At 39.1% G+C, this 24,191-nt stretch overlaps 2 protein-coding genes across 3 annotated transcripts in view; both read left to right on the top strand.

Annotated features, from left to right (window-relative positions):
* Nucleotides 1-3,321: 3,321 nt before the first annotated feature.
* On the top strand, nucleotides 3,322-8,228 carry LOC118241966 (E3 ubiquitin-protein ligase TRIM21-like). Of its 2 annotated transcripts, XM_035529618.1 has the most exons (7): nucleotides 3,322-3,380; nucleotides 3,857-4,490; nucleotides 4,629-4,724; nucleotides 4,952-5,185; nucleotides 5,447-5,597; nucleotides 5,718-5,744; nucleotides 7,200-8,228. In XM_035529618.1, exons 2-7 carry the CDS (start codon nucleotides 3,903-3,905, stop codon nucleotides 7,745-7,747), a joined length of 1,644 nt encoding a protein of 547 aa, XP_035385511.1. In that variant the 5' UTR covers nucleotides 3,322-3,380; nucleotides 3,857-3,902; the 3' UTR covers nucleotides 7,748-8,228. The 2 variants fall into 2 exon arrangements, with proteins under 2 accessions (XP_035385511.1, XP_035385513.1); XM_035529620.1 differs by lacking the exon at nucleotides 5,718-5,744.
* A 13,330-nt stretch (nucleotides 8,229-21,558) lies between these two features.
* The window catches only part of LOC118241968 (E3 ubiquitin-protein ligase TRIM21-like), a 23,207-nt gene continuing 20,574 nt past the window's right edge, over nucleotides 21,559-24,191 (top strand). Inside the window, exons 1-6 of the mRNA XM_035529623.1 lie at nucleotides 21,559-21,646; nucleotides 22,577-22,771; nucleotides 22,910-23,005; nucleotides 23,233-23,466; nucleotides 23,729-23,879; nucleotides 24,000-24,026. Of these exons, the coding sequence (XP_035385516.1) occupies nucleotides 22,937-23,005; nucleotides 23,233-23,466; nucleotides 23,729-23,879; nucleotides 24,000-24,026 (481 nt within the window). The 5' untranslated portion in view covers nucleotides 21,559-21,646; nucleotides 22,577-22,771; nucleotides 22,910-22,936. The remainder of the gene's footprint in view (nucleotides 21,647-22,576; nucleotides 22,772-22,909; nucleotides 23,006-23,232; nucleotides 23,467-23,728; nucleotides 23,880-23,999; nucleotides 24,027-24,191) is intronic.

Here is a 24,191-nt window from a genome sequence, read left to right as displayed (position 1 = left end):
AAAAACTACACTATATATAAAAATATATATATTAACTTCAGTTGTCATGTTTCATTACCTGCATTACATCTTCTTAAATGAACCTTGTCAGTGAGGTTTTTTTTATTCTAAAAAAACTGTAACATTCATAGGCTAAGTGCTCTCTCAGTAATGCATTAGCAGAGGTGGATAGAGTAGCCAAAAACTGTATTCAAGTAAAAGTACTGTTACTTTAAAATAATATTTACTCAAGTAGAAGAAAAAGTAGTCATATAAATTATTACTTAGGTAAAAGTAAGAAAGTATCTGTTTAAAAGTAGCAGGTTACTTCATTGGAACTCATTTCATAACGCGGTAAAATATATATATATGTTTGTGTGTGTGTGTGTGTGTGTGTGTATCACGCCCCCGCCCCCGAGTCACGTGTTACGGCCTGACGCGTGTGTGCGTCGTGTTCATTTGTAGCCACGCCCTCCATGATAGTATGTGCATCGTATTGGTCATTGTTTGTTTGCTGATGTATTTAAAACGTATGTGTAGTCATTGTTAAATGTTACTGTAGTAGCCTGTGTTTAGTTAAATGTATAAGTCATGTCTGTCGTTAATGTTGTGTGTGAGTGCCACCATTGCCGTTCGTGTTTTATGCTAAGAAATGTTTCACTTTATCTCGGTAGTCTGTGCGTCCTGCTCCACGCCCATCGGCACTCGGGCCAGTGGTCCTCGTTCTTTTACACTGAATTCAAATCTGTTTTAAAGATGTCTCTCTCAGGCATAGATTTACAATAAGTACAGGTGTATGAAATTCACAAATTATGTGGTATCAGAAACGTCCTTCTTCGATGTCCAGCAAAACAGAGGAGGTCCACTTTTTGATTTTACGATTTTCCATCGGCCTACTATACATAATATGTGAGTGTAATCAGTTATAAACTGTTTGTTCCAAGTAATCAGCTAAAATCAATTGTGTAGATCACATCTGCTAAATGCCATACATGTAGATGCAAATAAGATAGGTTAGGGAATCCTGAAAACTGCAAAAATACATAATAAACAGGCTGTTTTATGTTGTATCAGCAAAATATTGTGCATATAACATAAACCACAAGTATCGCATTGGACTTGGTGATCACTTTGTGATTAGTACAGTTTCTGGGAATGTTCCAAGCTCTTGCCAAAGGTACCTTATAAGACATCTTACAGTTTGTTATATTTAACTTGCAATTAGGCGACCAATTAATAAGACCAGATAGCTAGCTAGATATCCTATGTTGCCTAGCTAACAACTGCTCCTGCATGTGGTCAAAAGAAAAAAAAAAAATTATATATAAATGTTTGACCTCACAAATGTACTAGAGTAAGAGTATAAGGTACCCTCTTTTAAAATAACTTTTTAAAAGTAGAATTTGTTCAAAAAGTTACTTAAGTAAATGTAGAGCATTAATTAATACACACCTCTGTGTATTAGCCATCCCAGTGGACTTTAGTAATGAAAATGAAACTATCTTAGATTATCATACATAAAGATCAGTGCTTACTTAATCTAGATAGTTTTACATGGGCTGCCAAAGGGGAGGCAGGATGTATAAGCAGGGTGGGGGCGTGGGGGTGGGGGTGAGGTATATAATTTGACCAGGTTAATTTATTTAATATTTTTGTATATTAATGCTACAAATATTCAATTCCAGTGCATTTATTTATTTCCTCTTTTTGCTCAATTCTTGGTAGTTTTGCACGAAAAGCTGATTATTTGGTAATACCCAATTGACCTTCACAGTAAACGATAAACAGCACATGGGAAACTAAAGCAAGCTGTTAGTAAACCTAAGGTTAGCCATAGGTTAACTATTAGTTGCAATTTGTAAGTCACTTTGTGACACATTTAAGATAAATTAACTAGAAATGTGTTAACACTGAAAGCCAAATACAGCTCCACTGTTTGGCAGCTAACAAGCTTATTATATATCAATATTGCACATCTGTTGCTTAACTAATACTATAGTCATAATTTCCCTTACTACTTTCTGGATTGGCTAATTATGTCGCCACCACATTTGAAAGTGTACTAAATATATTTTATAAAATCTTTCATATCAGCTTATTGCAGTTAACAGTATGTGGAGACACGACACTAAGCCCATGTGGAAAAAATCTATTTGGTTAGCTTAGCATTGTGATTATAACAACACTTAATACCGAATAAAATGTTGTCAAAATAAACATCCTGATAAATTTCTTTGTCACGGAACGCTCCCGTTGCCACTGGTCACGTGGTACGGCCCTCCGCGTGCAGTAGGAGTCACTTTGTATTGTTTGTAACCACGCCCCCATGATGGCACACGCCTGCACCTGGTTTAATGCTGTGCGTCTGTGTGTGTGCCCCTGTTGGTGTGTGCATCGGCGCTGGTCATTGTTTGTGTTCCTAGTCGCACGTGTATTCATGTTAACCGTATATGTTCGTGTTGCCAGTGTTAGTGTTCATGCCAGTGTTACGTGTATTCATTTGAACCGTTTATGTTAAGTGTGAGTGCCGTCGTCATATGCGTTATGTGTCAATAAACGTCCGTCAAAGTCGAGGGTGTCTGTGCGTCCTGCTCCGCGCCCTACGGCACTCAGGCCGTCACATTCTTTAGTAGATTTTAAAACAGAAAACGTGATAAAAAACAATATGAAGAAATAGCATTTTAGTTATTAAAATATATATGTAATTTTTATTAATAAAAAATGAATACATTTAACAATTGTTAAATGTTATTTTTCTTACTGAATTTTTTTTTAGACAAAGCTGGCCATAAAATCCTTCCTTTCAGGCCCAATGTTGATTTCTTTTCAGTTGTCGTGTCTGCTGAAGATTTAATTTGTTATGGGGAATGCAACACCCAATCAGCATTCTTGTCCTGAGTATTAATCAAAGCAAAGTTACTCCCATGACTAGTATATAATACATTAATTGTTCTTTATTTTGAATGTTGAACCTTAGCTTTGATGACTTGCACACTTCCCAAATGACTCTGCTGAATCAGCATGCTATGTTGTCCGACCAGAAAAGTGGATTGTTCATGCAAAAGCGTTCATGAATCCACATGAACAATTTGTTCCCTGTATTACTATCTTAGTATACCAACAACCATTATTATTAAAACCTTTTGTGTTCTCTTGTCCGTTTCCACCACTTAACATCCAGTTGTTCAGTCTGTGATGAACAGTACAAACATATCCATGAAAATGTATGCAAATACAGACCTTTTTGAACAAGGAACACGGAAGTAATTTGTCTTTTGGAAGAAATGAAACTTAAATGGAAATGAAACTCAAAGGAGAGAGTTAAAACAGCAGACAGCAGAGAGCGAGAGAAAGAGAATGAGGGGGGGAAAAGGAAAGGAAAGCATAAAAGAATTAATAAGGTAAATCTTACTTTGTTAGCATTATGGTGTGAGTTTATTTTTCAGTCTGTTACCAGGTGGTTATACAAATGATTGAAGACTGAATGTTTGTAAAGATGAGCACATTATTTGGCAGTCAGCAAGTAAAGTTTATATTCCTGTAGTATTCTCACTCTATCTATCTATCTATCTATCTATCTATCTATCTATCTATCTATCTATCTATCTATCTATCTATCTAAAGTTTAATACTTATTGTGATTATCTGTGTAGGTTTAATTGTACTATCTGTCTGTCTATGTATCTATCTATTATTGGAGTTATCTAATTACAGAAAGGTTGTTCAGCTTATTTTTTTTCTCCATTGCATTCATTGCTAGTACCAAAATATGAATCTGTTTATATTTGAATTCTTTATTGATATGCCATTATAAAACTGCTGAGATGTTCAGTCCTAACCATTGTCTTTAACCATTCTGTTTTATGTTGACTTGAAGTGAACCACGCCTGTGATCACAATTAAGGTTAAGGCAGATCTTCAACATGGCTACTTCCTCAATTACATCCACTACAGATTCTGGTGCTTTACAGAAAGATACATTCATCCCTCATCATCTCACCTGCTCAATTTGCATGGATATGCTGGATGAGCCAGTGACTTCTATTTGTGGCCACACTTTCTGCAAGAAATGCCTGTCCCACCACCTGGAGAATACCCGAGCCTGCCCTCTGTGCAAGCATTCCCTATTGGAAAATCCCGCAATAAATGTTATTTTCAAATCTATCCTGCAGGAATACCGCCAAATCCATGGCTTGGGTTCAAAAGTTCAAGCCCCAGATGAGATCACCTGTGACATGTGCCCTAACAATGGCAGGTGTAAAGCAACCAAATCCTGTCTGATATGTCTGATGTCATACTGTGATTATCATCTAAAGGGGCACCAAACCAAGTTGCGCCTACAAGGTCATAAGTTGGTGGCTCCAGTGAAGGATCTAGACCAGCGGGCATGCTTGGTCCATGGCAGGCCTCTGGAGCTCTACTGTATTCAGAATGACAAGTGCATCTGCAGCCTGTGTGTGAAGGAAGGGACAGAGGTGACATCTGTGGAAAATGAAAGTGTCTCTAGAAAGGTAATAACCATCATATATCTTCCATGCTATAATCAAGTTAGGTCTAATGTAATACTACTGGATTTCATGTAGATGGATGGAATCAGATTTTCCAAAGAAGAGGGAAATTGTCCAATGGTTTGTTTGTTTTACTTACAGAAAATACTAGCCAGTGTGATAAAAAACATGGAACAGAGAATGCAGCACCATCAGGAGAAGGTGAAAGAGTTTCAACATTCAACAGAAAAGTGCCTGGTGTGTCTTCCAAACTAATTTATAATTTATATTAGTGGTTCACACTGCATAGCCTATTTTGTTTTTATGTGTTGAACAGACCTATACTTTAATGTAATTCTTATTCATAAGTTCTTGTTCATTAATTCAAATACAAGGGACAACAAAAGAGTAATAACTGGTGTAGTGAAAAGAAAGAAAAATCTGAACAACAGTTCTAACACCCTCTGCTGGTGATATCTCTACAGGCTCTGATTAAGCGAGAGAAAGAAGAGATAAAAGAGATTTTTGAAGCTGTGAGGAAGGTGGTGGGGGAGGCAGAGCAGGAGGCACTGGGTCCATTAGAGGAAAAGGCATGTCATGTGGAAAGGGAACTGAAGGACCTGTCAGAGGAGCTGCAGCGAGAGATCACTGAATTCAAAAAGATCATCTATAAACTACAAACAAGCACAGAGGAAGAAGACCACATTTTCTTCCTACAGGTCAGCAACCAACCACAAGTCCCACAATTGTGATTGTGACCTACAATTGGAATATAATGTTTTCTAAAAACAGATTAAACCTGGAAAAATAGGCATTCATGTTTTTCAAATTAAAGTATATGCATGTATAGCATTATTTTTTGTTTTTGCTGTGTATTGGTTGTGTCATAGCTGATAAATGAGCCCATATGCCCTTGTCATTAAGATGTTATGACATACTGTGTGTTGTAGTAACTTCAATGGTGTAATCTGTTTTCTCAGAATTATCTCCAGACAGTCCCAGCATCAGAAAGTGGCAAAGACTGGACTAATGTCACAATGGATACACATTTGACCTTTGGCACTATGAGGAACCTGGTGAAAATTATGAAAACTGACACTGAGACTGAGCTAAACAAGCTCTCCAGCATTGGTGAGGGAAAAAAAATTCTAACTTCCATAATTTCTAATTTCCATTGTTTAGCTATTTGTTACATATGCTTTGTCATACATGTAAGATCTATAATTCTCTCTTTACCCATTTGCCTTGTAGAAATTGAAAGGATTAAGAAGTATTCTGGTAAGAATTAAAAGACATTATATAATTATATCACAAAAGAGTGTGCTAGAGTAATTCCTAGAGTGTCCTCTGCCATTATATAGAGACCCTAAACCACCAGAAAAGATTTGTAAACTCTTCCTAATATCAAGTAATCCACAAAGGATCAACTGTTGCTCAGTTTCTTCTATTAAAACAGGACAATTGGAAAAGCAACAACAGCAGCTCTAAAAGTAATAATTGCCATAACTGCTTCTTTAGATAAATGGACCTACTGTACAGCTTTTTTGATTTATCAAAGCCGTTTAAGAACTATATGGTTGGTAGAATACAGTGTATGCAGGCTGAATGTTTTATGTGGTAAAAGGTGTGCATATACATATATTCGAAACATTCTTGTCCATATAATTTCCTTTACACTCTGGCCTTCTACCAGAGACCTGGGAATTTAAGAGTGTGGCACAGTAGTTTTGCTATTGCGTAGGATTTTGCTCTTCTGGACTGAGGCTAAAGTTGTCATTCCTGGCATCTGTTGGACCCACTCCTCCAGGTTATGGGTCACTGCCCAAAGTGCCTCTGTCACCACTGAGACAACCTTGTTCTTTTCAGTCCATTGTACTTTTCCAACTTCAGATATTCCTTCTTTGATGGTGTGCAAAAAGGCTGCAGCAAAAAGGGGCAGGAAGCAAGCATAAAGTCCAGAATAAAAAAGCTGTTTAATGAAAACATATACGGCAGACCTGGGCCAGTAACACCAACACAGCAATAACAATGATCCACCTAGCCTAGACACAGGAATAATTTATACACATAGGAATTCTAATGTGTGGAACTGGAGGCATGAATAGCATAGAATGTGGGCTGCCAATAACGCAAGGTCATTGGTATATTAGGAGTAGCCAGTTTGTTTGATTTTTGAAGTGTTTTCTCATATTTCCGTTCTGTTGTTGTTTTATTAAATGTTGGCTGAATGTTTAATAAAACACTAGTTAAGTTTCATTCAAACATTTTTCTCTATATCTATGGCCAAAGGGTATTGGGCAATCTCTACTTTGAAATGTATTCAAATGATAACTTAAAAAGCTGAAAATTAAGTAAACCACTGAATGGGAATATAAAACTATTTTACTTCAGTCATATCTTGCTGTTAAAAATTAATAAACCATTAAAGAAAAAATATACCCACAATAATATATTTGTTCGGACACTGTTGCACTGCATCCAAGAACAATGTTAGCATGCTAAGGAAGGGTCACAGATATACACAGATATGAACATTTTTTAGTGCTATCTTTTCCATTTGGATCATATGACATATTACTTTAACCAGCTATTTTAACCAGTGTCACTGACTATTTTCTCTTAAATAGTGCTCTATTTCTTCCCTAGGCCCCTTTGCTGCTGTAAATAGCGAATAATCAAATGACTTTGCCACTTATTTTTCACCTGACATACATGTTAACTATTGCTTTCCAGTGGATGTGACACTGGATCCCAACACTTCTAATGCTCAGCTTCTGGTGTCTGATGATATGAGAGAAGTCCAAGACACTGGAGAGAGAAGGACTGTCCCTGACAGCTCTGACAGGTTTGATGTCTTTGCAAGTATTTTGGGCCTGAATCAGCTGCCCAGGGACAAGTCATTCTGGGTAGTGGATGTCAGTGACAAACAAGGCTGGGATATTGGGGTAGCAAAGGAGAAGGCCAACAGAAAGGGGAATTTGTCCCTTAAACCAAGCCAAGGCTACTGGGTCATCGTGCATTACAATGGGGATCAATACGCAGCTCTGGAAGACTCTCCAATCCCACTCTTGCTTCAAGATAAGCCTCAGAAAGTGGGCGTGTTTGTAGACCAACAAATGGAGCTGGTCTCCTTCTATGATATAGGAGCCAAGGCTCACATTTACTCTTTTACTGGCTGTGTATTTGAAGATGAAATTCTGCCCTATTTTAGCCCTCATCTTAAGCAAGGTGAAACCAACTCAAGCCCTTTGGTTATCTGCCCTGTAAATCTGGGTGACTGATATTTTTAATTAATGGTAAAGGATGTTTTACAAGAACTACAAAGCCTAAAGACTGAAATATGTTATATGTGGAGAGCTCTATATGTAAAAACACATCAATCAGTAATCTGGAAAAAATTATAAGCTTTCTCTTATAGAACAAAATGTATTGTAATTTATGGACATTTCACTATGTTCAGAGTGCAAGAACTGTTCATAAATTGTTCATAAATTGCATTTAGTAATTTTCTCATATTTTAAAATAACTCCCAGGCATGTCTAAATTTGACTAACAGGGTTCCAAACCTATTATACAACTTGAATAATGTTTGCTTTGCTTTGGCCTTTTCAATTCTTACCTACATTACTGATTTTATAGCAAGATGACATCATTTACTGATATCTTTTTTTAACAATAGGTGGCATTTTTCCACCCAGACAACTTCTGACTTCATAAAGAAAGGCAAGGAAAATTGTATTTATATAGCACATTTGACACAACCAGGTTGATAAAAGGGCTGCACACTTATTAAAAATAAACATAAATACAACATAAGACATTCTTGGGGTGTAACGGACATTATAGCAAAAGAAAAGTGCATATTAAAACTGTTCTTGTTATACAAATAGTGAATGTCTTACAGTTTATATTTTTTGAAGTAGGCACCCTTTAAATACATATATCAAAAATTATCTGCCAGTATGGTCAGATAATTAATAAAATTACTTTATAAAATGACTTCTAGAAATATGTTACAAATTTTAATATTCTTACAACAATCTGTAAATGAGAAATTTCTAAATTTTAGGTATTTAATTTTAGATATTTACTTTAGAATTAAGATATTCTCACTTGTTAAGATCTGAGTATTTTGTAGTGCAGTTTTATTGTATGGTATTGAATATATGGTATGTGCGTTTATGTAAAACTCATTCTATATAGTTCTGTACCATTCATTCTACAAATCACTAAGCAAATAAAACATTTTAAATCAAAGTTTTGGTGATTCATAACTGGACAAGTTGTAATATTTACATACATTTATTTACAGATTCAAAAGCATTAATGTTCTGTGTCAAAAAACTGAATTACAAACAGTACAACTATTAGGTATGGTTATGGTCACACAGTTAGGGACAGACACTGACATTCAGGGGGGTTCCAGATTACGTTACTTACCTGTGGTTACTAAAGTGGTGCACCTGTGGATGGTTATAAGGCAGGGTAAAAAGACAAAGAAAAAAAACGTCTCAGCATGCACAAGGACCTGAGCCTGGTGTCCTGGAGAGAATTTGGTAAACTTTGTGTAACGGCTCGAGTACCACAGGGCACGGAGCAGGATGCACAGACTCTCCTGACGGTGACAGACGTTTATTGAAAGATGCATACATCAGTGGCACTCACACATAACATAAACAGCAATCATGAACACAGGCATTGACAATGTGAACATGGACATGAATGAAAGCAATGTGAACAGAGACAATGACCGACAGTGACGCACACACCGACATGGGTTTAAATACAGAACAACAGGTACAGTTGTGTGCAGACATGTAGGCATGATTACACTCAAGAAAAAACAAGGTTTCAGTCCTGGATATAAGGTAGTGTTGCCTCTAGTTCATAACAGAACCAGATAGGGTATGGAGGTAGTAATACCAGTGCCATGGGTTTGCTTCCCAGGGAGTGCATGTACTGTCGTAATGATAAGTATATAAGTTGTTCTGCATGAAAGTGTTTGACCAATTCTGTAAATATACATTTCATCTTAAAATAACACTTTGAAAATGTCAATAATTCCAAGATTCAATTACATAGAACATCTAGGGAGAACACCTCGTTGACTTTGCAAATGTCTGCATAATGTCTACAGAAAATTTCAAGAGAAAAGCAGAAAAGGGTCACATACGTTTATTGTATTGTTTAAAGGCAATTATAGCCAATTCTGACTTTCAGTGTATAGTGCCCATTCATGAAAATGAGCTATTTGTGACCACTCAGTTGCTTTTATTGCTTTGCTTTTATTGTTCACACAAAGAATGTGACATATCCAAGAATTTGACACATTCATTCGGCCTGCACACAATGCATTCTACCAGACAGATAGTTCTAGGGTCAGGCAGGAGTCGAAGTCTAGAAAGCAGGCAGGAACCAATAACCAGGAAAACACTCAGGATAAGGAAACGCTCGGTACACCACATAGGTTAAGCAATACTTCACAACGTGTAGGCAAAGGAAGCTTATAAAGGGGGTGATAATGACCAGGACCAGGAATCAGGTGTGTGCTAGAATTCCGGTGAGTCAGATCAGGGGTGTGTGCGAGTGGGTGTGGCTGTGTGGGGCTGAGGGTTGTTCCTGTGGTTCATAACAGTACCCGCCCATCTGACGGGTGGCACCGGACACCTGAGAATGGGGAGTCCTGGACCTACCATGGCCCCGAGGGCCGAGATGATCTGGGTGAGCAGCTCCATAGCCCTCACAATCAATGAGATACTGAAGGACCCCGTCACGTCTCTGGGAATCCAACAATGCATGGATGGCATAGGGCGGTTCTTCAACGATATCCACAGGGGCAGGGTTGATGGTGGTTGTGGCTACAGACACAGGACTGTAGCGCACAGGTTTTAACAGAGACACATGGAAGGTGGGATTCATTCTATGCCTGGGGGGGAAGCTGTAGCTTGTAGGATATGGGGTTGATCTGTTGAAGCACCTTGAAGGGACCGATGTACCTTGGGCTTAATTTCTTGCTGGGTAGTCTGAGCCTCATGTTGAGAGTGGAGACCCAGACCTTCTGACCAGGATATAGTTGTAGGTTGGGGTTACGGTGACAACTGGCAAATGTTTGGCAGGTGTGTAAAGCCCTCTGCAAGTCGACGTGGGTGACCTCACATGGTCAAGAGAAATCACTGATCTAAAGCCTGTATGTCAGTGGGGGAGTAATCCCATGGGAAGAGGGCTGGCTGATAACCATAAACACATCGGAAGGGAGTGAGTCAAGTAGAGGAGTGTGTGAGCGAATTGCAGGCATATTCCGCCCATGGGAGGAATTTGTGCCAGTCCATTTGTGAGGTACAGTATTTGCAGAGGAACCTTTCAACTTCTTGGTTTACACATTCAACCTCCCTGTTGGACTAGGGATGGTGATCAGAGGAGAGGTTCATAGTTATGAACTTTTTACAAAACTGCCTCCAGACTTGTGATGTAAACTGGGAACCATGATCAGACACAATCTCTTCTGGTAGACCAAATATGTGAAATACATAAGAGAACTTGGCCTCTGCTGTCTCCAAGGCTGTAGGCAAATGAGGAAAAGGAATGAGGTAACACATCTTAGAAAACCTATCCACCACCATCATTATGACCGTACTTCCATCAGAGGCAGGTAAGTCTGTAATGATGTCTGTTGCGATGTGAGTCCAGAGTTGATGTGGCACAGGCAAGCGCTGTAACTTCCCAGCAGGGACAGTGCGAGGGTTGTGTGACTGGGCACAGACTACACAAGACATTATATAATCCCGCATATCATCAGGAAGGGAGGGCCACCAAAACTTACGGGACAACATGCGTGTGGTGCGTGTAATACCGGGATGTCCATTACATAAGGTCATATGAGCCCATTCTAGTAATGTTCCTCTGAGGGTCATCCTTTAGAGCATTCTCTAGGTCGTCTTGGAAGCCCCACCGAATGGGAGCTAGGAAGCAGCTATTTGGCAGGATGGTCTCAGGATACGGGTTGATCTCTCCCTTGTCACAGATGCATGACAAGGCACCCACCTTTTGATTCTTGGAACTGGGACACTGTGAAGTAAAGCCGGGAGAAGAACAACGATCACCTAGCATCTCTTGGGTTGAGTCGTTGAGCTGACTGTAGGTACTCTAGGTTTCGATGGTCCATATATACCAAGAAGGGATGTTCAGCCCCTTCTAACCAGTGTCTCCATTGCTCTAGGGCAAGTTTGACTGCGAGAAGTTCTTGGTTTCCTACATCATAATTCCTCTCCGTGGGCTGTAGTTTCCGGGAGTAGAAAGCACAAGGGTACAGTTGAAGTGGGGTGCCTTGTCTTTGTGACAGGACTGCCCCCACACCTACCTCAGAAGCATCCACTTCCACAATGAAGGGAAGAGAAGGATCAGGCTGATGGAGAATGGGTGCCGAAACAAAGGTCTCCTTTAAAGTCAGGAAGGCCTGATCCATGGCCATGGTCCACTGAAGCTGCTGTCTGCCTTGTTTCTTGAGGAGGTCCAAAAAGGAAGCAGTTATGTTACCAAACCCCCGAATGAACCTCCTGTAGAAGTTTACAAAACCCAAGAATTGTTGCAGTTCCTTGATGGTGGTAGGTTTAGGCCAATTTTGGATTGCAGTCACCTTATCAGGGTCCATGGAAAGGACTCCTGGTTTGAGGGTACACCCTAGAAAAGTGACGCAGTTCCTATGGAACTCACACTTCTTGGCTTTCGCGTACAGGTGATGTTGTTGGAGACGCGTCAGGACGGCCAGTACATGATCCACATGCTCTGCTTCGGATTGGAAAAACACAAGGATGTCGTCTATGTATACTATCAAGAACTTGCCTATCATATCTCAAAATATTTCATCCATAAAAGCTTGGAAAACTGAGGGACTATTAGATAACCCATATGACATTACTAGGTACTCATAATGGCTTCGTGTCGTGATGAAGGCTGTCTTCCACTCATCACCCTCACATATGCGTATGTGGTTGTAAGCTATACGCAAGTCCAATTTTGTGAAGATGATCACTCCTAGCAGACATTCATGGGTTAAAGAGATGAGGGGAAGAGGGTAGGAACACTTTACTGTCATCTCATTAAGGGCCTGGTAATCGATGCATGGAAAGTGGAGGGCTGAATGAAACCGTGTTGTAGTGCCTCAGCGACGTACGCCTCCATAGCCGCCTCCTCTGGCCGGGAAAGAAGGTAAGGCTTAGATCTTTGGGGTAGGGGAGCCCCAGGAAGGAGTTTTACAGCACAGTCACAAGGTCGATGAGGTGGGACTTTAGTCGCTTTAACCTTAGAGAACACGTCCGAGAAGGGTCTATAGAGTGGCAGGATAGACTAGAGTGCTGGCGTCTCTGGGCTCTCAACTGTAGTGGAGAAGACTGGCAAAGACACGCAGTTCTGAAAGCAGTGTTTACTCCATGATAATAGTTCAGCCATGGACCAAGAGATACTAGGGTCATGGGTAGACAACCAGGGAAAGTCCAGTATAATGGGGTCACGGGACATGGGTAGAAGCATAAATTGAATTGACTCACAATGAAACAGTGTTACCGGGACAGTTTTTTGTTGGACTACACCCTCACCTATAGGTTGGCTATTAAAGGAATTAACCCGTAGCAGGGGATCTAAGGCAAGTCTAGGGATTCCTAGTCATGTAGCTAACCCAACATGCAAAAAATTCCCTGCTGCACCAGAATCCACCAAGGTAAAGAGTAACACTGGTACCATCGGCCATAAGGACTACAGGGAGTTCCGGGATCTCTTCCACTCGCAGGATGATTGAAAACAGCCTTGAAAAGATTGTAGAATTCTGTCTCTGACTGTAATGCTGGGTCTTGGCTATCCCAGAGGGCAGTTTCCTATGCACCTGCCCCACCAGTCAGTAGTGATAAGACAAATTGTACATGGTCCTTGTTGGTGATAAACTGCGTGGCATAATGGGAAAAGTACATGGAACACTGCTTCAGGAAGTTTTTGCATCAATCCGGGGAGCCATTAAACCAATCAGGGACGACAACGGGAATGCATTGAGCAACCATGAGAGATGGTGAGGGAGCCACAGCAGTCATGGTAAGAACCACGTTTGAAAGTCTTTGAACAGTTTCACGTAGCTCAGCCATGGAGACCTCCTGCTGGGCCAGTCTGTTTTGTACTTGTGCTGGATCTATGATAGGCGAAGTATTCTGTAAGGATTGCACACACACAGAAGAGAATCCAAATGCTAGAGGTTTTATTTTAGCAAACAAACTAATTCATGGAACTAGACAGGGAATCATGGTCAGGTCGGTCCAGGATCTAAACACGGGGTAGCGTCCGGGTGGAATCCAAGGGTCAGGCAGGAGTCGAGGTCTAGAAAGCAGGCATGCTCGGTACGCCACATAGGTAAACCAATATTCCGCAATGTGTACACAGGGAAGGGAAGTTTATAAAGGGGGGGTGGTAATGAGGGGAATGGGAATCAGGTGTATGCTAGAATTCTGGTGAGTCAAATCGAGGGTGTATGTGAGTGGGCATGGCTGTGCGATGCGGAGGGTTGTTCCTGTGGTTTGTAACACCTACCTCCCCCAGCGCATAAGAGGTCAGTCCATAATTAATAAATGAATTTTTAAACTATTAAATTCTTTTTGTAAAAAGACTTTATAAACACTTTATTTAAAATTATTTAGAATTTATATAAAATTATTTAAAATTAATGCATTATTTATTGTATATATACACAGGATAACATGTTAAATATCCTATGCCATTAGAAAATCATTAGACCTTCACATAGGGCCCTGCTTACTATCTTCACTCCAGCCAATCACAACATCATGAGCACTTCTCAGGGGTCATCAGATAGGCACCTTTGTTAGTGTTTTGTTGAATTAAGACCATGACAATTCCAGGAGGCTCAAAAGTGAGATTTGGCATCCCAGCCATGTTCCCACTGAATTAAGATTATGATTAAAAGAAAACTGCTGTTTCCCATGTGACAATGGCTGTTGTAAAAAGCACTATATAAATAAATTTGACTTTGACTATATTATCTTTTTATTACCTTTGCGAAAAACATCTAGCTGGCCTCAGACAGTCTGACTGGTAGACATGAGTGTCAGGTGACAGTGCACCTGTGGATCTCTATCAGCAGCAGATTGGTGTTGATGTCCAAGACCTTGTGCACCTTTTTGTCTATTACACATCTGGTCAGCTGCTTATAACAGGTGGGGCAGAACACCCTAACTTTCCATTGATGGGATATCCACACCATCAGATAGTGGATGAAAAAATAATCTGGTGTTGAAGCCTGCTGGTATATCAGTGATAGCACTTGTGGCTCATAGTAAAACACGTAGTACACATAGTGAATAGTATTCTGGTGCAGAGGAGCAGTGATATAAACAGAGTGATTGGGGATATGTATTAAAGTGAATCTGTGACTGTAGTTTATCTTTGTTTGTTTAAACATATTTTAATTTGAATCTTTTTTTTTGTTGCTGTTGGTTCTTCTCATCTAGATGGGGTGAATAAGACTGGAGTTCCATTGTGCTGCCGGTAAGGAACCCAAAGTACTTATTTGGAAAGACCTGCCTGTGAAGGCCTATGGCTCATTGGCCTTCATCACTTATGCACTTCCATATAGAATGATTTTAAAGAAAACAGTACTCTCTCTCTCAGAGCCATCAGAAGATTTACAGGCAAAGACACTCATCCTGGAGTTGGATGAAAGACTGACCCTCTCTCCTAGCATGACAACCCAGTGGTCCCAAGTTAGAGGGACACTCTCATTCTCTCAGCACTATCCGGATGACTTCAATGGAACACATGCTTCTCCTGTGTCATCGTTCCCCCCCCAGAGAGTCAAGTGCCAGCGAGGGGCAAGTGCCAGCGAGTCGTAAGAACCAGTATTTTCCCCTTTTATGTTTCCAGCTGGTATCAATATTAAAATAGTTTATTAATCCAATTAGATTAATTAACTCTTTCCTCTCATCTGTAATACAGCCTTCATCAGTCCTATAATTAATTTCCCCCTTTTACACACAATGGCTGTCACTTGTTCCCCTGATTCTCCTCTTAGATTTCAATTATGCTTGCATCACTAATTTAGTTTGATTAATAAGTTTCTTTTGTTGGTCTTGTTTGGCTGATAAGAAGATTACCCCATTGGTCATCTCCAGATGTTGCTTAAAACAGTCTTTTTTAATGTTTTGGTTTTACTCTCTTTCCTGTATTAGCCTAGCCCAGTAGGCTTTTATCCATCATAAATTATGTACATTAAGTTTTGCTTGGTTGCCTTGTTAGGGTTGTTATTCTAGTGAGCTCAATACTCCTGGTCATTAGTAGAATTTTAGTAAAGGATAGCTGTGCATTTTTTTCCTATCTGTGCTTATTCAGTTAAACCTACCTTGTTTATTATGTCTATTGATGGTCATTTGTTTCTAGGACTACAATGCTCTAGAAATCTTTCCAGGTTCATCAGTATTCAGTTTGTCATAACTTCAGGGACTTAGATAATATTGGCAATAAATAATACTTGCATCAGATCTGGTCGAGACACCCCAGCATTTTACAATAGCTTGCAGCCAGAAAAGGTGAGGAAATGCCATAACAAAGGTGAGATAGATAGCATTGCATTAAGCTATGTGTACATCATTGGTCAAAGTATCCAGATCTTCCCACATATGATACACATAGTAATTTGTTTCCAGGACATCAATGCGATTTACCTAACTTCAACTTTCCCAAGGTCATCACCATGCACATCTTCATGCAATTACATAATTCTAGCAAGAAGTGCACCAAATCCGGCCAAATCATAGAAAACCCAACATTTTAAAATAGCTTGCAGCAAGAAAAAGTGAAAAACACCAATAACAGGTGAGATGACACTGCTGTGTGACAGGAATACAAGTTGTTGGTTTTTTTCCACATTTAAGTAATATATTTACCTATATAGCATAGAATCAAAGTGGGAAATAATAGACTATAAATAATATTAATCATAAATATTTACATACCTAAACACAAGCACGGAAAAAAGGAAATGAATAAATAAATTATGATTTGCCAACAACACCATCACAAACATCAAATGTTTTTGAGCTGAATTGCAGAGCAAAAAACAAGGTGGTTATTGATGTTAAACAATTCATGCCTCAGGTTTCCCTTCACCCCATATCTTGTGCTCTGACTGGCTGCAGCTCAAAGCTGTTTTCACTGCTAGTGATAACAGGGTCGCAGCATTTTTCACACTAAGGATTTGGATTCCCTGACATGGCCAGATATCTAGCCTCACACAGTGATCGATAGCCCTGAGCTAACACTTATTTGCTTCTGATCTGATGCTTTTCTTGGTGACCTCCAAAATCTGTAAGTGAGAGGAAATCCATAGATAAAATTGCATATTGAGAACTTGGCATCAGAGACTCATTTTTGGAACATCTCTTAGTAGACTATTATTTTTAAGCACTGTTGAAAGGACCACAACTGCAAGCAGGTACCTTCTTTGCAGTGTTCTGTTTGTCAGCCAGGGGTTGTTCATGAGCCAAAGGACTCTTGTCCCTTACAAGGATCAAACGCATGTCCTTGGTATTGCTAACACCATGCTCTGACCTACTAACCTAAACAGTGACTTGCTTGCAGTTCTTGAGCCCTCAATGCAGTGGCAGCGGGCCCAATTTGGTGAAACTGTAGACATGGCATGCACAAGGATAAATGCACTTTTCGACTGAGTATAGGTGCAAGTTGATACCTATCACTCAGTCCTCCAAATGTTTAGTCTGCAGCCAAGTACTGAATTAAATTTCAAAACCACAGAAGCTGTTGTTAAAGAGCAACTTAGTGCTCAGTTTGTGAAATAAATGTGTCAAATTTACAGTGACAATGTGGCTAGCTACAGATCTCTGGAAGTTTTCATTCTTGAAAGTATTTGAAGCCATGAAAAAGTATTCGGTAAGCATTGGTTATCTTATTACAAAGAGACAGCTAGAGACAGTGACTGCCAGATGTGACATAGCTCAAATTATATAGTGTTTGTATAACATGTCAGAAGCATTGAGATCTATTCATACATTTTCCAGAGAAGCTTTTTCGAATTCCTAGCTATAGAAAACTTTTAGAGCTAATTCTGGATTTCAACAAGAAGCATTGTGTCGAGTCTTTAGCTTTTGTCCAATACCCAAAGATGTGCTCTCAGTTGGGGAGTTAGCTCAAATGGAATTAGCTCAAAAGTGGTGTGCTTGTTTCAAATGAGAGAGGTAGTGGGGTTGGTGCCCACATTCTTCAGTGTTGAATTTGCAGTACTTTTCTATGGTGAAACCATTACTGATAGTTGAAGATTTTTGGACTTGCTGCTTCCCTATTGCCTTGCGCACATTACATGACTTGAACTTTTCAAATTGTGCTACTGCTCACACTGCACAACTCTATATCTTGGAATCTGGAATCCTTAAGTTGTGGTATCTCAATAGCAGGCATAATCGGGTCCCAACACTTTTCACACAAGATTTGGACTCCTTGACATGGCCAGACATCTAGCCTGCTATATTTTGTTTGTTTGTTCATCTGCGAGCATCTTGGATGGCTTCTTTGATCAATTCATACAGTAATGGACAGCTCTGAGCTAATGGCAATTTGCCTCTTATTTGATGCTATTCTAGGAGACCTTGTAAGCAAGCAGAAATCCATGGTTAAGATGACATATTGTTAAGTCAGCTGTAGCCACTAAATTTTCTGTTCTTGTAAAATCTCTTTTGACTGTTTTTCAGGTAATGTTGCAAGCAGAACAACTGCAAACATGTGACTTTTTTGCAGTGCCCTGTTTGATGGCCAGGGTTCATTAATAATGCATGACCTTATTAATTCAAATTCAAATTCAAAATGTATTCAAAATTGATTTACACAGTGCTTTTTACAATAGATGTTGTCACAAAGCAGCTTTACAAATGTCCAAGTCCAAGCCCCCAGTGAGCAAGCCAAGTGCAAGTGGCAAGGAAAAACTCCCTAGAGCATGAGGAAGAAACCTTGAGAGGAACCAAGACTCAAAGGGGGGGGGGGGGGGGGGTCGCATCCTCCTCTTGCCGAAAATGGTCACCACAATAATAACAGCTTAAAGTGAAAAATAAAATAATAAAATCAAAAATAAGCAATTGATGTCTAGCTCAAATTTGTAGAGGTCCCAGTCTTGCTCTGAGGTGTGCATGTGTCGGAGACCCAACCTGCAAGAGAACGTCCATTAAGGGCAATGGAGAAGTGGTTGGCTAGGGTGGAGGTGGGGTCGGCTACAGCAGGGGACAATAGGGGGAGGTGTGAGTAGCCATGGTAGTTGAGATGGGTGGAGTCTCAGTAACATCATGATATCCCACAGGAGAATGCCCATTAAGGAAAACAGAGAGTAATTGGCTGGGGTGGAGGTGTTGTGGGCTACAGCAGGGGACATCAGGGGGTAGTAGGAGTAGCCAAGGCAGCTGAGACGGGATGAGGCTCAGTAACATATATATATAACGTGGTCCTCGTTCTTTTACACTGAATTCAAATCTGTTTTAAAGATGTCTCTCTCAGGCATAGATTTACAATAAGTACAGGTGTATGAAATTCACAAATTATGTGGTATCAGAAACGTCCTTCTTCGATGTCCAGCAAAACAGAGGAGGTCCACTTTTTGATTTTACGATTTTCCATCGGCCTACTATACATAATATGTGAGTGTAATCAGTTATAAACTGTTTGTTCCAAGTAATCAGCTAAAATCAATTGTGTAGATCACATCTGCTAAATGCCATACATGTAGATGCAAATAAGATAGGTTAGGGAATCCTGAAAACTGCAAAAATACATAATAAACAGGCTGTTTTATGTTGTATCAGCAAAATATTGTGCATATAACATAAACCACAAGTATCGCATTGGACTTGGTGATCACTTTGTGATTAGTACAGTTTCTGGGAATGTTCCAAGCTCTTGCCAAAGGTACCTTATAAGACATCTTACAGTTTGTTATATTTAACTTGCAATTAGGCGACCAATTAATAAGACCAGATAGCTAGCTAGATATCCTATGTTGCCTAGCTAACAACTGCTCCTGCATGTGGTCAAAAGAAAAAAAAAAAAATTATATATAAATGTTTGACCTCACAAATGTACTAGAGTAAGAGTATAAGGTACCCTCTTTTAAAATAACTTTTTAAAAGTAGAATTTGTTCAAAAAAGTTACTTAAGTAAATGTAGAGCATTAATTAATACACACCTCTGTGTATTAGCCATCCCAGTGGACTTTAGTAATGAAAATGAAACTATCTTAGATTATCATACATAAAGATCAGTGCTTACTTAATCTAGATAGTTTTACATGGGCTGCCAAAGGGGAGGCAGGATGTATAAGCAGGGTGGGGGGGTGGGGGTGGGGGTGAGGTATATAATTTGACCAGGTTAATTTATTTAATATTTTTGTATATTAATGCTACAAATATTCAATTCCAGTGCATTTATTTATTTCCTCTTTTTGCTCAATTCTTGGTAGTTTTGCACGAAAAGCTGATTATTTGGTAATACCCAATTGACCTTCACAGTAAACGATAAACAGCACATGGGAAACTAAAGCAAGCTGTTAGTAAACCTAAGGTTAGCCATAGGTTAACTATTAGTTGCAATTTGTAAGTCACTTTGTGACACATTTAAGATAAATTAACTAGAAATGTGTTAACACTGAAAGCCAAATACAGCTCCACTGTTTGGCAGCTAACAAGCTTATTATATATCAATATTGCACATCTGTTGCTTAACTAATACTATAGTCATAATTTCCCTTACTACTTTCTGGATTGGCTAATTATGTCGCCACCACATTTGAAAGTGTACTAAATATATTTTATAAAATCTTTCATATCAGCTTATTGCAGTTAACAGTATGTGAGACACGACACTAAGCCCATGTGGAAAAAATCTATTTGGTTAGCTTAGCATTGTGATTATAACAACACTTAATACCGAATAAAATGTTGTCAAAATAAACATCCTGATAAATTTCTTTGTCACGGAACGCTCCCGTTGCCACTGGTCACGTGGTACGGCCCTCCGCGTGCAGTAGGAGTCACTTTGTATTGTTTGTAACCACGCCCCCATGATGGCACACGCCTGCACCTGGTTTAATGCTGTGCGTCTGTGTGTGTGCCCCTGTTGGTGTGTGCATCGGCGCTGGTCATTGTTTGTGTTGCTAGTCGCACGTGTATTCATGTTAACCGTATATGTTCGTGTTGCCAGTGTTAGTGTTCATGCCAGTGTTACGTGTATTCATTTGAACCGTTTATGTTAAGTGTGAGTGCCGTCGTCATATGCGTTATGTGTCAATAAACGTCCGTCAAAGTCGAGGGTGTCTGTGCGTCCTGCTCCGCGCCCTACGGCACTCAGGCCGTCACATTCTTTAGTAGATTTTAAAACAGAAAACGTGATAAAAAACAATATGAAGAAATAGCATTTTAGTTATTAAAATATATATGTAATTTTTATTAATAAAAAATGAATACATTTAACAATTGTTAAATGTTATTTTTCTTACTGAATTTTTTTTTAGACAAAGCTGGCCATAAAATCCTTCCTTTCAGGCCCAATGTTGATTTCTTTTCAGTTGTCGTGTCTGCTGAAGATTTAATTTGTTATGGGGAATGCAACACCCAATCAGCATTCTTGTCCTGAGTATTAATCAAAGCAAAGTTACTCCCATGACTAGTATATAATACATTAATTGTTCTTTATTTTGAATGTTGAACCTTAGCTTTGATGACTTGCACACTTCCCAAATGACTCTGCTGAATCAGCATGCTATGTTGTCCGACCAGAAAAGTGGATTGTTCATGCAAAAGCGTTCATGAATCCACATGAACAATTTGTTCCCTGTATTACTATCTTAGTATACCAACAACCATTATTATTAAAACCTTTTGTGTTCTCTTGTCCGTTTCCACCACTTAACATCCAGTTGTTCAGTCTGTGATGAACAGTACAAACATATCCATGAAAATGTATGCAAATACAGACCTTTTTGAACAAGGAACACGGAAGTAATTTGTCTTTTGGAAGAAATGAAACTTAAATGGAAATGAAACTCAAAGGAGAGAGTTAAAACAGCAGACAGCAGAGAGCGAGAGAAAGAGAATGAGGGGGGGAAAAGGAAAGGAAAGCATAAAAGAATTAATAAGGTAAATCTTACTTTGTTAGCATTATGGTGTGAGTTTATTTTTCAGTCTGTTACCAGGTGGTTATACAAATGATTGAAGACTGAATGTTTGTAAAGATGAGCACATTATTTGGCAGTCAGCAAGTAAAGTTTATATTCCTGTAGTATTCTCACTCTATCTATCTATCTATCTATCTATCTATCTATCTATCTATCTATCTATCTATCTATCTATCTATCTATCTATCTATCTATCTAAAGTTTAATACTTATTGTGATTATCTGTGTAGGTTTAATTGTACTATCTGTCTGTCTATGTATCTATCTATTATTGGAGTTATCTAATTACAGAAAGGTTGTTCAGCTTATTTTTTTTCTCCATTGCATTCATTGCTAGTACCAAAATATGAATCTGTTTATATTTGAATTCTTTATTGATATGCCATTATAAAACTGCTGAGATGTTCAGTCCTAACCATTGTCTTTAACCATTCTGTTTTATGTTGACTTGAAGTGAACCACGCCTGTGATCACAATTAAGGTTAAGGCAGATCTTCAACATGGCTACTTCCTCAATTACATCCACTACAGATTCTGGTGCTTTACAGAAGATACATTCATCCCTCATCATCTCACCTGCTCAATTTGCATGGATATGCTGGATGAGCCAGTGACTTCTATTTGTGGCCACACTTTCTGCAAGAAATGCCTGTCCCACCACCTGGAGAATACCCGAGCCTGCCCTCTGTGCAAGCATTCCCTATTGGAAAATCCCGCAATAAATGTTATTTTCAAATCTATCCTGCAGGAATACCGCCAAATCCATGGCTTGGGTTCAAAAGTTCAAGCCCCAGATGAGATCACCTGTGACATGTGCCCTAACAATGGCAGGTGTAAAGCAACCAAATCCTGTCTGATATGTCTGATGTCATACTGTGATTATCATCTAAAGGGGCACCAAACCAAGTTGCGCCTACAAGGTCATAAGTTGGTGGCTCCAGTGAAGGATCTAGACCAGCGGGCATGCTTGGTCCATGGCAGGCCTCTGGAGCTCTACTGTATTCAGAATGACAAGTGCATCTGCAGCCTGTGTGTGAAGGAAGGGACAGAGGTGACATCTGTGGAAAATGAAAGTGTCTCTAGAAAGGTAATAACCATCATATATCTTCCATGCTATAATCAAGTTAGGTCTAATGTAATACTACTGGATTTCATGTAGATGGATGGAATCAGATTTTCCAAAGAAGAGGGAAATTGTCCAATGGTTTGTTTGTTTTACTTACAGAAAATACTAGCCAGTGTGATAAAAAACATGGAACAGAGAATGCAGCACCATCAGGAGAAGGTGAAAGAGTTTCAACATTCAACAGAAAAGTGCCTGGTGTGTCTTCCAAACTAATTTATAATTTATATTAGTGGTTCACACTGCATAGCCTATTTTGTTTTTATGTGTTGAACAGACCTATACTTTAATGTAATTCTTATTCATAAGTTCTTGTTCATTAATTCAAATACAAGGGACAACAAAAGAGTAATAACTGGTGTAGTGAAAAGAAAGAAAAATCTGAACAACAGTTCTAACACCCTCTGCTGGTGATATCTCTACAGGCTCTGATTAAGCGAGAGAAAGAAGAGATAAAAGAGATTTTTGAAGCTGTGAGGAAGGTGGTGGGGGAGGCAGAGCAGGAGGCACTGGGTCCATTAGAGGAAAAGGCATGTCATGTGGAAAGGGAACTGAAGGACCTGTCAGAGGAGCTGCAGCGAGAGATCACTGAATTCAAAAAGATCATCTATAAACTACAAACAAGCACAGAGGAAGAAGACCACATTTTCTTCCTACAGGTCAGCAACCAACCACAAGTCCCACAATTGTGATTGTGACCTACAATTGGAATATAATGTTTTCTAAAAAACAGATTAAACCTGGAAAAATAGGCATTCATGTTTTTCAAATTAAAGTATATGCATGTATAGCATTATTTTTTGTTTTTGCTGTGTATTGGTTGTGTCATAGCTGATAAATGAGCCCATATGCCCTTGTCATTAAGATGTTATGACATACTGTGTGTTGTAGTAACTTCAATGGTGTAATCTGTTTTCTCAGAATTATCTCCAGACAGTCCCAGCATCAGAAAGTGGCAAAGACTGGACTAATGTCACAATGGATACACATTTGACCTTTGGCACTATGAGGAACCTGGTGAAAATTATGAAAACTGACACTGAGACTGAGCTAAACAAGCTCTCCAGCATTGGTGAGGGAAAAAAAATTCTAACTTCCATAATTTCTAATTTCCATTGTTTAGCTATTTGTTACATATGCTTTGTCATACATGTAAGATCTATAATTCTCTCTTTACCCATTTGCCTTGTAGAAATTGAAAGGATTAAGAAGTATTCTGGTAAGAATTAAAAGACATTATATAATTATATCACAAAAGAGTGTGCTAGAGTAATTCCTAGAGTGTCCTCTGCCATTATATAGAGACCCTAAACACCAGAAAAGATTTGTAAACTCTTCCTAATATCAAGTAATCCACAAAGGATCAACTGTTGCTCAGTTTCTT

The sequence above is a fragment of the Electrophorus electricus genome, chromosome 9 (assembly GCF_013358815.1).
Source record: "Electrophorus electricus isolate fEleEle1 chromosome 9, fEleEle1.pri, whole genome shotgun sequence".
Classification (NCBI taxonomy): domain Eukaryota; kingdom Metazoa; phylum Chordata; class Actinopteri; order Gymnotiformes; family Gymnotidae; genus Electrophorus; species Electrophorus electricus.
This window is presented reverse-complemented; position numbering and strand designations above follow the sequence as displayed.